General features: G+C 36.7%; 1 protein-coding gene across 1 annotated transcript in view; it reads left to right on the top strand.

Moving 5' to 3' along the window:
* SUCLG2 (succinate-CoA ligase GDP-forming subunit beta) overlaps positions 1 to 13599 on the top strand; it is a 132438-nt gene extending 118839 nt beyond the window's left edge. Inside the window, exons 10-11 of the mRNA XM_082321422.1 lie at positions 3927 to 4047; positions 11654 to 13599. Of these exons, the coding sequence (XP_082177548.1) occupies positions 3927 to 4047; positions 11654 to 11769 (237 nt within the window). The 3' untranslated portion in view covers positions 11770 to 13599. The remainder of the gene's footprint in view (positions 1 to 3926; positions 4048 to 11653) is intronic.
* Positions 13600 to 13839: the final 240 nt, after the last annotated feature.

The following is a 13839-nucleotide window of genomic DNA, read 5'->3' as shown; positions in this document are numbered from 1 at the left end:
GTCAGTGTGCATTTTGTTAAGGCTAAGAACATTTTAGAGGAAAAAAACACAAGGAAATATAGTAAATGCACACACTCTATTTTTCAGAGTGCAGGCAGGTATGCTAAAGCTGCTTCTGCCCTATGTAAAATACCTTTAGTTGCATGGAACCTGGCAGCCTTGTGGATTATGTTGGTGATCCAATACAATTCTAACAGTAATCTCCTAGCACCATTACTTCAGTTAGTATACAATTACACTTATTTGGGGTGGGGGTTTTTTGGTGCCAAACATTGAAAGCAGAATTGCAGGTTTTGTCAAGGCTCACTTTAACAAAAAGTCACTGTAAATTAAAACTATTACTTTTATTAATAAAGCAACATAGATTTTATATAGATAGATATAGATATATCTAAATATACCTAAATTTCTTATATAAAGAGAGAAAAGGCTATCTATGTGTCTGCATATATGTGCATATAGTATTTAGGAGCTGTGGGATTAACGGATATTCCAGTACTTGTGAAGATTCGATACCATATGTAGCATGAAGACAACGATAATGCAGCGCTCACTCAGTTGCTATTGCTTTTGCTTCCCAGCCCTGGTGCTTAGACCTGGCAGGCTGTGTGTTGTTACCACTATTGATGGTGATGTCTTCATGCTGTTGTGGGTTCCCTTATTTCTCCAGAGGGGTCCATAATCAGTTGCGAGTACATTTGATAGTGGTTTCACACATCTATCAGTTGTTTTGGTGGATGGAAATAACCACACCTGTGGATATGCTGCTACCTTTTGTATTTCAGCAACACTATTGGAAACTACATAATTTTATAAGGCATGCTGTTGGGTAAAACTGGTTATTAGAATAATAATGCTATGAAGCAACCTGTCTTGTATGTAGACAGTTTGCCCTCTCTTTAATATGTCTAATAGTCCATATGCATTAGGTACTGAGCACGTTACTATGTAATGGTTCTGGTATACAATGGGAAGTTTATTTTTCTTATAGACTTAAATAATACAGAGATTGTGCATTCTCTGTGCACATGAAATACTGAAAACCTTTTCATCCATCTACTGGGTCTGAATGTTAAAGTTCTTTCAGCTGGAAATGCAAGATCTAGTCAGGCTACAGAAGCATATATAAACAGTGTTCACAAATTTCAGTGGAGTTAAAAGTGAATCTCAGCATCATTTGGACTGATCTTTTGGCTTATTTGGAAGATTACAATAAAACCCAAGATTGAATTCTCTACCTGATTCAGTTTCTTATTGATTGAATCCTTTTAGACTCCTCTCTAATTTAACAGTGTATTTTTATTAAAGCCAAGCATACAAACATCAATTATCCAAGCTGCATCTAATTTCCTTCAACATTTTTTTTCCTTTTGCTGCCAATGGATTAGAAGACCTGATTAGAATTCGGCTTGAAAGCTGAAAAGCAGATCCTTAAATGAGAATGTCTGCATTAGGAATTAAAATATCTGTATTGGGCATAAAATCCTCCTCCTTATCTCTAATAATGTAAACACACTTGGTTAAGTTGATCTGTCACATGCCTGGTGCAAAGTCCCTGAATTAGGATCATGTATTAGAAAGGGCAGAACAGTGTCTGTGGCTTGTCCTGCTGATAGAATACATCACTAGTATATTTTAACATTAAAGTGCTTTGCATAGATCTCTCTACCATAAGGGTTAATGTGATAAGAGTTTGAAGGCCTCAATTTTTTCATGTGTTTTTACCTCCTGACACCAAGAATGTTTGCATGTGCGCTAGCAGTAGGAGCAAAGCAGAGAAGTGGCCTTCTAAGGTCTCACTGTTGGTAGATTTTACAAAGTTAAGGGTTTTATAAAAATGCAAAGGTGAAATAAGTAATTGCAATGGCATCACCAACTTAATATCCAGAAAACCCTAGACTGGCGTGCATTTAACATGACATTAAAGTGTTGACCTATGTCTAAACTATAAGAAAGAGTTATAAAATCAACTAAATTGTATGTTTTGATTTAACTGGATTATTAATTTCCTTCTGATACCTAGTGTGCTCTGCCTGTGATGAGGAAGCCATGTCGTGAGCCATATGCAGGCTATTACTGTGCAGGCTCTATGAACTGGGGCAGTTGGTGTCGTGTACCGAATCATCGTACCTAATTTCAGAGGGAGAAATTTGGATATCAGGATTTTTAAGGGAGTTTATTATTAATTATTGTTCTACTTATATAGCATTAGAGATGTTTTGTGCTTTGAAAATGCACACAAGAATTCCGTTTATAGTATTGGCATGCCCAGAAGAGCAAGCAAATCTTAATTGGATGACTCTCCTGCAAATAACAAGAGGAGAAAAGTAGCAGGGGCAGGCAGCATCCTAGCACATCAGCACTGGAAAACTGGATGAAAGAGTTGGTGTCTAATAAGCTTGAGAGGAGAAAATGGCGCTGTGTCCCGTATGGTCAGGTGGGACCTGTTCTGGCCACTTTTGGGCGGTGTCATGAGAAGTCTTGGAGCTGGGAGCAGCAGCAGGTGATGAGAGAGATGTCAACGAGTTAGTCCCATTGCCATCTTCATTTTATGATTATTCTGCTAGCACTGGAGTTCTATAGTGCAATGTAAATGCAGCATATGTTTACAGTAAGGGATGCTTTTGCAGTCTAGGGTACTGCTGAAGGATACTGGTGAGCTGATTTCATGTGGGAAGCAAAGTATTTGTTAAGATATTTTTCTTTTTATTGCTGTGTTGTGGATGGCGTTATTACTAACAGTGGCGAGCTTTCAATCTGTGTGTGTGACTGCACATCACAGGAGTTAATTGTCACATTTTGTCTGCAGAGAAATATTAAACCTGATTGTGCAGAGCTATAAACGTGCGTGACTGCAGAGAATTTTCTTGGTGCTGGTATGAGTCTGGCTACCTGGAGGTGGGCAAAGTGAATCTGTTCATCTTGTGCAATGAGTTAAGCATAATTGCGGTTGACATCATGCACAAGTGAAATCCAGTGATATTTCATTCCTTCAAACCTAATCCTCTCTTTATCTTGTCATCTTTGGAGTCAACATGATTCTGGCAAAGCTTTTTTGTGACACCCACTGAAGCTCATTGTAGAGTACCCTGAATGTTGTGATTAGCCCCGCTATGGGATGAGAAATAGCATAGCTGTATCCCTGTGGTGTCCCCCTTGACTTAATAAGTCATGGTGGGAAGCCTGGTATATGAACTTGGGTTCAATATTATACCACCTTACCAAGTGGAAAGAAACCATATTAATATCTTGTATGTATTAATGTCTTGTATGTTGTGAAAGGTAATTTAATTGTGAATTGGGTGCAGGAATTTCAGTTTCCAGAAACTGATAAATAGCATTTTTTTGAGGTTATCAATTAATCTGTTGTAATGCATGTTCTTCATTACATGCCTCTCCTTGTTAATTAGAAAGGATTTTTACTCCTCTTTATCAAGTCAGGGCAAGTATATTACCTTTTCCTCTGTACTGCTTATGATAAAGTGCATATCCAGATTGTTTTGTGAAGTGTCCACATGAATATTTCATTGCATGTGCATCCGCATGTTCATAGACTGTTTTCTGAGCTCCAACCTCTGATGATTATTCAATACATTAAAAAAATCCAAAATATAGATTGTTTAATCTCTTTTTATTTATACTTATCAGTAGAAATTCCTCTTTTCTGTGTAGTAATGTGTTTGACATTAATTACGATGCCAGTTTAGACAAAGGCAATTAATCACTGCTACACACTACAGAAACAATAGACTCAGAATCAAGTTCTCTGACTACAGAGGTGAAGCTTGTACCTTCCATAAGTGAGAACCTGCCTGACAGAGGGGAATTTGTACCCTGGTTTGGATCTTTTACCTGTGTTTATTTTAAAAAAAAACAAAACACAAACAAAACCCCCATCTATTTCCTACTCTGTTTCTTTCCTACAGGTTGAAGCAATACTTGTAAATATTTTTGGAGGGATTGTGAACTGTGCCATTATAGCCAATGGTATTACCAAAGCCTGCCGAGAGCTTGAGCTGAAAGTACCTCTGGTGGTCAGACTGGAAGGTGAGTGCTGATGGTTTCAGACAAAAATCATCCCTCAGGTGCATAGTAACCCACTTTGGCTTTCTTCGACCTCTGAGCTCTAAACAGCTTAGTCCCACACAAGAAGAATATGTCCAGTTCTTCATCAGTAGCATGACCTGAAGTCAATAAACTCTTTCCTTACGTATTTCTGTATTCCTGGTCCCCTGTGGTACTTGAAGCAACGAAATTTTACAATGAAAGCATTATGGTTTTTCTTGTAACATTTGCATTGCAAATACAAATAATTTTGATGCAAGTTTCTGTTTACTGGAAGGTATTTCTTTCTCAAATGTTTTTTACTGACTGCAATTCCATTATTGCTAAACCTGTAGCAACATAGAGTTTTCTTAAATTTACTCCAATTCATAATTAAAAGAAAGATGTTAGAAACAGTATTTGTGAGAAAGAGATTACTGTAAAGTGTTCTTCTGCCCAAATATGTAATCCAGCTAAAATCCATTAAAACCAGAAGATTTGGTAATGGTAAGGAATATTTTTTTTTTAGTACATCCAGCATTGTTAAACTGGAAACAAAAAAGTAGTAGAGAGGTAAGGAAGAGCGCTCTTTGGCAGTTACTGGCTTTAATATAATGGCAGTGGATATGGAGTTCTGTCTCTAATTTCTGACAACTACCCTGAAGAAGGAAGGGAAATTATTCTTCTGCCATTGAATGAAAAAGTGCTTTGATTGAAATCAGAACACAACTCTGGTAAGCTTAAAACATTTCTTTTTTGCTAAGTAGGTTTGGAAAATAGAGGGTTTTCTGGGTTGTTGGGGGTTTTTTTTAAGGCCTGTTCCTCAAAAAAATCAATATTCATGTCTGGGTGTGTGTAAAGAGCATAAAATGTCCTACCGCTTAGCATTGGTGGTGAAAGGAGGAAAAGCATCCCTTTATGTACCTGAGATACAAAATAAGGTGTTTTTTAACATTGTGATAGAGGGGAGAGTAAAAAAAAGCTCTGAATGCACCAGACTTTTTCCTTTTCAAAAAATAATGTCACCAGGACTCATGAAGATGCAGGTTTACCCATGAAACCCTTTGGTTAGGGGTATACTTGTCTTGTCTTCCATGAGAAAGCAGGGTTTTCCCATCCCTCATTCTCATGCTACGTTACACACGATACGTAGTTCACATCAGGGGAGACCACAGCATGTGACGTGCAATTTTGTCCTGTAAAAGTTCTGCTGTGCATTTTACTGCAGGGTTTGAACATTTTCCAGAGTGCATTCTTGGTTTAACATGGGTAGATTTTTGCTGTGGCAAGTGCAGGAAAATTTAAATACTCTAAAATGGATTTTAGAAACAAATTGTGAAAATTTTCTATGGATGATGCAGCACCACTAAACACCTTAAGAGAGTAAGTAGATAGTTTAATATGGGCGAAGGAGAGACTGATGGATGTTGGTTAGAAGCAGGAAAGTTTCATAATATAAAATCTCATTGTTTATCAGCTCTAGGTAATGTTGTTTAGCTTTTTGTCACAGCAAAAAACTTTTCCTGTCTGTCATAGCTGGGAAAAAGTTTATCTGTCAGATCTGCAAGACTTCTCATCTATTGTAGCTGCTATTTTTTAAGTGAAGATACTGGAAAAGCCATTAGTTTTCCTTATGAATAAGATAGTTGCAAGTTGTTTCTATTGCAATATTTGAAACTGGTATAAGAGAAACAAGAAATGCAACTTGCTGATTTTTAACTTCAGTCTGCTAGGTCTGCCACTGCGTTTTCTTGACCTTTCTCCAGTACTTTCAATACTTCCATGATTGTGCACAAGTAAGGGTGAATTTTTTTTTTAACGTGACTTCTGGGAAATTGCAAGAGGCAAAGCAGTTTCTGGGCTGAATGAGGAGAGTCCCAGTGCTCCTGCACCGTGGAGTTTGTCTGGAAGAGAAGGTGTGGAGCAGGAGTGCTTCTGCCTGGGGGTTGCGCAAAGCCCTGCGGAGGTGACTGCATGGTGCCTGTTCCTCTTCTGGCTGTGACCTTTGTGAGAGTCATGTGCTGCTTCATCCACAGGGGCCAAAGCTGAATATTCAGAATGTCTAACACAAATTTTAATGCAAACATCTTTTCTTGGTTATCTTCCGATGGTTGCTTACTCTTTACTAGGTTTGTAATAATGCTTCTCTGAGACTAGTTGCTGACTCCAGAGATGGCGATACCACGTGTTCTTTAGGAAACTCTGTCCCGGTATAATACAGCAAACTCCCCCTTTTGTATAATAATCATCTCAGAATCCTTCTCTTATTTTTAGTGTTACCCACCAATTCATCCTAAACAAAGAGCTATGGTGTTTACAGCCTTCAGATGTTGTACTTAGGAATGGTTAGTTTGTAACTCCTGCTTTCTCTGCCTCCTTAGTCACCCAACCAAGCAACACATATATGTATACACACACACATACATATATTTGGTTTTTTTAATCTTTCCTCAGAAATCAACCACTCCGGATCCTTAATCATTTTCATTTTTCTTCTTTGAACTCATAATGGGTTATCCAAACATACAAGGATTTTAAATTAATAATGAGCACTGTGGAAGTAATAAGGCTACCCAAGACTTTTTAAAACATCACCAATAACATTTTACACGTCAAAAGGAGGAAAAGGGACAAGGACTTTTTTGGATTTCCATTTTGAACATTTTTCCAACAGAATGTTCATTATTTATTCCTGTAAATCTAACAGATTTGTGACCTGCACTTTAAAGGCTCTTTGCCTGCTTGCACTGTTATCACAAATGTCTCGATGACTAGAGTTTTAATCAGTCAAATCTGTCTTGATTTAGCAGTAGTCTGTGAACAAATCTTTATTCTCAGTTGTATAATAATTACAAGCTGTTTCACCAGTGGATAAAGAAAGGATTACTCTCCTCTTTGAAAATGGTAACTTTATAATTACATGTATTTACTTGCCTTATCAGTAAAGAACTCACCAGCTGAGACACAGGATTATTGTTGTTTAAAAAGCTCATGGACATATGGAGAAACCCCATATTCCAAATTTTATCTTTTACAGATGTAGAAAACTATCTTCTGCTGGTTTTATGCGGCACTTTTTCCTCTTCAAAGTGTAATGTACTTCAGTTAAGTTTTGTGAAAACTAACTAGGAGCGCTGAGTGGAAGCCAAACCTTGTTTCTCATTTATGTAGCTTAGAGTGAGATGCAAAGAGGAAAGAATAAAATAGAATTGTGAATTAGATGTCCTCTTCCTGTGCTAGGAATTTTACATTCTCTCTCTTTCAACCAATTAATTCTCTGCTTCTGTGGTCATAGGACAAGAAGAATTGGGAGGAATTAGAACCACTTAAAATGTTGAAACACAGCTAGAAGCAAGTTGGCTTTTATTCAAATGTCCGAATCCAAAATTTCCCATTATATTTTCAGCCATGTGATTTGTGATCTGTATCCTTCAAAATCTAATCATTTTTTAAATATATTCAGAAATCTTTTACACACAATTGAAATTTTGCTCCAATTTATATATCTTCCTCAAAAATATGGTTTAGTATGTATGCCTGTGACTTGTAGTATCCCAAATTGCCTATCAAGAGAGAAGAATGGGGTATTGCAAAGTCACATTTAGAACTCTATTCGTATCAACCTTGTCAGACATCTTGGATTTAAACATTCAACACAAATTTAAATGTGCTTGAGTCTTTCCCAGTTTGGATGTAAACGTGGGGCAGGGGAAAAGATGAAAATATTCTGTGGGAAAAGGTTAAGATAGAAAAGGGCAAATGGGGTGGACAGAATAGAAAGGGTTTAATTGTCTCTAATGAGACAATTTTTAAAGTGAAAGTTGGTTTATTCTTGAGTGCAGAGCCAACAGCTACAAGATGTGTGAGCCACCAAAACTTCATAGGTTCCCTAGCTAAAGATCATTACTTAAAGCTTATCACTAGCCAAACCTCAAATCAAATGTTGACTGAAGGTTAGCTGCTGATGAACTTTAAACCTTGTCCCTTATTCTCCAATATCTCTGAGACCTGAGAGGCTATGAGTTTCCAGCTTGTGGGCTAGCAGAAGTGGCATAACCTGGCTCCATGCCGGGGGGGGGGATTTGGCTCTTAATACGCTCATCAGTGTAGCATATTAAAGCTGAACCATTGCTATTGATAATGTAACATGGTCACAAAGTGTTCACATCAGTAATATTGTCAGACGTACTGCATATTGTGAAATACTTTGCCATAGCAGAATGTAGATCAGATTATTTTTTACATTAGTCTTCCATTTCTTAGGATGTACCAAATGTATATAACTGTGTCTTCTCCCCTTATATCTTGTTTACCTGAAAAGCTAGAAATGCCATTGCAGAGTCTTTCATCCTCTCCAGCCAGCAGCATTAAACAGCGGCAATTTAGCCTGTTCCTAATGGTTTTACGACAGTGCAAGTGAATAAATGAACATTATCAAAATCCTGTTGGAGTATGGTTGGGGATGTTTTATTTGTTTGTTTTCCTTCAGCCTATGCCGTCCTCTTGACTCATTTGTAACAATGTGTGCTGGTATAATCTTACAATTTATAGAAACATGCTTAGATAGAATATTTATTACTAGGATTTTTAGGTAATGAGTTGAATAGATTTGCTTTGCTAGTGAAAGCAGAGATTTCAAGGTAATAGAAGTGTAACTGTGAGCAATTGCATGTACACAGACAGAGAGGTTGTTTCAGAACCCAGGTTTCAGAAGGAGGATATTTAGATTAAAAAGCTTGGAAATATTTGCTGATAAAAATTACATCTTCCCTGTTTTTCCAAGGAGTGTCATTGACAGTAATATCTGTCAGAAGGAAGAAACGTCTTTTTCTCATCAGAAAGCCATTCCCTTAATAGGAGTCAAGTCTAAAACAAACAAACAAACAAACAAAACCTAGTCAAAAAACCCCAGCAGCAACAACAAAAGCCCGACAGCCTTCCGTTCTGTGAATTTTCGCTGTTTCTCGCTTGGCTGCAGCGTAGGTGAGGGGCAGGTTATTTTGATAGCTTGTGTGTGGGATTCTGTTTACAGTTCTCTGACACCATCCAGTGGCAGGAGGTTAATGTTAGAATAGTGGGATTATTTATTTGTTTATTTTATCGTCTACTGCAATAAGATGATACCCTTTATAGATTCTTAAGTGTTTCCAGTGTTTTCTGAATGTTCAATTTTAAAACTCCTACCTCTGCTTTCAGCAGAATCTCATTATAATTTCTGTATTTTCCATACATCTAAAATACTTATCACAATGGGATAAAAAGCTATCATTAAAAGAAGAAAACTACAGCAAAGGAAATGCTTGCTGAAAAATATGTTTAGTTGTATGGCCTGCCTATAAAACAGTATTTTATTTAATAAATACAGAGTGAACCCTTACTCTTTTGACTGCAGTGAGATTTTTTTCAGCTTTCATATTTTCATTTGTCTGCATAAACTCCCCCCTCCCTTCTTAGTGGACTGTGCTTGGTATTGATTTTGTAATGCATGTTAGACAAGTGGTGCGTAGAGCAATCAATGCCGTGCAGAATAGATCCAATGTATTGTTCCCACTCTGACCTGTTAGTAAATTAATATTGGCCACTTAGTGAAGAGCAAAAGTTAGTTTTAAATATGTGGCTATCACAAACAGCATAATATTTTTCTCTGTGGGAAAATTTCCAGGAAAATTTTTCCCTCTTTACACTTTTTTTCTCCTCACAACGCCTTTTCTTGTAGAATCCTATTTGAGAGATCAGTACAATCTTGAATGTTTTAAATGTTTATTGCACTTGTATCTAAATAATAGATAATTTATAATATATTTATTATAATTATAATATATTTATTTAATAAATAAATAATAATAGATTATTTATATATAAATAATAGAACCTTCTATAAATAATAGAACCTTCAAGACTTGATGGGAATCGCTGTACAAATGTGAGGAACTTAACAGGGAAGAGAACCTTCATAATGCCTTTTGACTTCCCTGTACAGTTCTGTACTGGCAATTAGCAGCTTCCACATTGCGTTAGACAGGATGGCTGAAAAAAACCCCAAATATTATGCTCTCTTTTGCCCATAATCTTTTTTTCTGTAGGAAAAGTCCTGTATGGTTCTGATGTTACTATGCAACCAAATCCCCCTTCTCTCAGAGATTTCAGATGTCTTTGACCTTCCTACACAAGACCCACAGTGTGTCCTCTGCATATCGATGGGAAGCATGACCTCTTCGGCCAGTGCTTTTAAACAGCTTTTAAACATTTTAAAACGGGGTCCCCCATTCCTCTTCCAGACACCTGCCTCTCCTATCAGAAAGTGCTGGGGCCTGCTGCGACAGAGATGGCTCTGGTCTCCTGCAGTGCTGGGAGTGGGAATCCTGACTTGAGCACGCTGATGAAGCAGACTTCTGAATCTCTCTACGTCTGTTGTACAATTTCAGACATTTTATTAAAGTCTGCCAAAAACTCAAAATTACCCTTTAAAATGAGCATTCTGGAAGTTGCATAGTAAAGAGTATGCTCCTTGCTTGTTTAATAATTAAGGGTATAATTAGTGTACAGCTCCAAATATAATTAAAATTCATTTTGCTAGGTCTAGGAATTACAAACTAATTAAGCATTTTGACATGGCAAATAACAAGGAACTTGATTGGGGGGGGGGGAGCTAGAAATGATCCTAAAGATCAGCTCAGGGTCTTGTGCTTGTGACTAGCGGTGTGATCCCAAAGCGTGGATTCCGCTTCCTCAGTAGGATGTCTGACTCCATGTTCGTCTGTGGTGCAGAACATATCCGTGATCAAAGCTTTGGAGTATTCACATTTTCTGTTTGTCTTTGTTTTCCATCAAGGAAGAGCTAAAGTAAAGGGGAAGGTGATGCACTTGTGTTTTATACAAGTGAACAGTGTGAAAAAGATGCTTTCCTGAAATATCTTTTTTAAATTTATGGTTTTTTTTCCTTTACTGTGCATGTAGTCTGTTGACTAAATTTGAGCTCTTTCTGTACAAAATGGAGCACTTGTACAGTATGGCTGTACAGTCTCCCTCACCGTGGGATAATATAGTGCAGCAGCAGAGGAGGGAACGGTGTCATGCCAAATGCTTCAGAGCTCTCGATGTTCCCCTTTTCTAGCAGAAATGCAAAAAAGTGTATTCAATAGCAGATTTTTCAGTATTACCCAAATCTTTCTCCCATTTTGTAGCTTTCAGTTGACATGGGTGAATTTGAGTTCTCGTTGATTCACGGACTGCTGATTAGCTGTAGCTGATTGTTGCTATTAAATGCGTTAAATCTTCTGAGTGTCTTAAAGGCCTGATACGTGATCCGCTGTCCGCTGCTCTTGCTGCATGTCCCGACTGACTCTGGTGGATGTTGGATTGACCCTGTAATCTTCCCAAAGCCCCTCTTGTGGATGCAAGTGCAATTATCAGATTGCATCGTCTGTCAAAATTGTCATTGCAATTAAGATTTCCTTCTTCTCAGCTCAGTCCAAACCACTCGTTGAATCTGTTGTTAAACTGAAATGATGTGTAGTTTGAAGCATTAACTGCTTTTATAGAGATTTAATAGAAGATGCTCATTATTCATTAATATTAATTACTAATTACAGTCAATGTTCTTTTTTAGGAACAAATGTTCATGAAGCCCAGCGTATTCTGAATGAAAGTGGACTCCCCATCACGTCTGCAAATGACCTTGAGGATGCAGCAAAGAAGGCAGTGGCTAGTGTGGCCAAAAAATAACAACTTGAAGATTGCTCTCATGGAAGGTGTGTGTGTGTTTTACAAGATGTCATTCCTGTTGTTATTTCAGAAAGGATTAGCGGAGTTTTTCTAAGCAGTCATCACTGTTGGTGAACTTAATTTGTAATACATGGCAAACTCAGGCCATAGGCTTGCAAGTTAGGCTTCAGAAATTTTGCAGCTACGTTCTTGAAAAGTTTGTATGTCTTCATCTAATTTTGGTAATTTTGTTGTTCGGAATTGTGATAAGTAATACTTCACTTCATAAAGCTCTCTCTCTGCTTTCCTTCCAAAATTGTCACTGATAAACTCACAATAAGATACAATAATTAATTGACTTCTATCAACAGAATTGTTCTTTAATCAAACACATGTAGTTCACCTATTGCACAATATTTTCATTCTTTTTTTTTGTATTGTAAAGAGTCTGCAAACTAATAATGGGTTTATATTTTTATGGACTTTTACAATAATATAAAAAATTGTGCTTACAATATCTATTTTTATTCAAATGAATAATGTTTACTTTCTTTTTTAGAAATCACACATTTTGCCTTAAGGTGATTTTCTTTTGTAGATGCCAAAGTATACCTCGCAATAGGAAAAGGGATTGAATAGTTGGTAATGAAAGGACCTTCCATTCTTATACTGTGCCTATAAGGCAGCGCAATGTGATTCATTTTATTTTCTAGTTTTTGGAAATGAGGTTCAGTATTTCTAGGTGTAACAGTGCCATACAGAGCGCTCTAGGAGGATGTGTCTGCCAGTAAGAAAATGGCTGCTAACTTTTTAAAATAACCTCTTTCATAAGTATGTCACTGCTGTGAGGTTTTAAAATGAGATGAGAACCTGAAGCAGTTTTCTGTCAGGAGCATGCAGTATTCTTCAACTGATTTAACTTTCAAAAACCATTTCTGATTGATTGGGGATAAAACACAAATGAACTTTTCCATTTCTAAAGTATTCTCAGGCAGCAGTAAAAATATGTACAAGAAAAAAAGAGTATAAGTTTCAGTACTCAGATATTGACCGAGATTTATTATGATTACATATTCTTTTGTAACAGTCAAAACTCAAGCTGTTAATTACACAAATTATTCATTCAGGGAACAGAAGACAATACCAAATGGCCTGTGTAACTAAAGAACTCGGTACAAATCTCACTCAGCCCAGGAATTACATGCTGAAAATCATCAATAAATTTGAACAGTGAACAAATGAGTGGATATTATGATCTGGTGTTGTAAATGGGCAGAGAGGTAAAAATTTGCCTAATAAATTCTTAATTGTGATTTTTGAGCGGCTCTAATCAATACCATGTTCTACTTAGAAAAATGTAAATAAATTTTTCTTGACGTTTCCATTAAAACTGTTACATTCAAAATAAATTATCTGCACTAATCTCTGGCTCTTGACACAAATAGTATAGATAGGTTGCTATCATCAATTACTGTAGGTTTTTTCTTCTCCATTCCTTTCTCTACATATTACTCAAGGAAAAAATGAATGACCATTAGAATAGCAATAAATATGCCACTAGGTATGTACTTATTGATTGAATGAAGGAGAAGGGTATCGTTAGCAGTTTTTGTGAAGGTGCATAGAAGCACACTGCTTTGAAGGAAGAAATGTTTACCTCACCACAATAAATAAAAAAGTCACACTCTATTTTCTATATTTTAATACTGGAAGTAGAAGCATTCTGTGGAAGAACTGTTTATGCAATGTTGTCGCACACTGTGTATCTAACTTCTGGTCTGAAAACCGTTCATTATGTGTGTACGTGGTTATTATTGTGCAAAGATTAACACTGTGTACACCATTTTGTCAAATAAATGTAAAAATGAACCCATTTAATGACTTTGTCCTTTCTAAAAAAATAGAAAATTGTTTAATTGGTCTATTATATTCTGTGATCTTCCATTCAGCATTTTGTTACAGGTGGGTGAAATCAAATGCATAGGAATTTAGTTTCAATTAGGTAATATCGGAATACTCTTATATACATGTTTTTTATCTAAAAAAGTAGATCTTTTTATCTCTCTCTATATATATCTTTTCTTATACATA

The sequence above is a fragment of the Platalea leucorodia genome, assembly GCF_965183815.1.
Source record: "Platalea leucorodia genome assembly, chromosome: 9".
Taxonomy (NCBI): Eukaryota; Metazoa; Chordata; class Aves; order Pelecaniformes; family Threskiornithidae; genus Platalea; species Platalea leucorodia.
The sequence above is the reverse complement of the archived record's forward strand: the minus strand, read 5'-3'. Positions and strand labels throughout refer to the sequence as shown.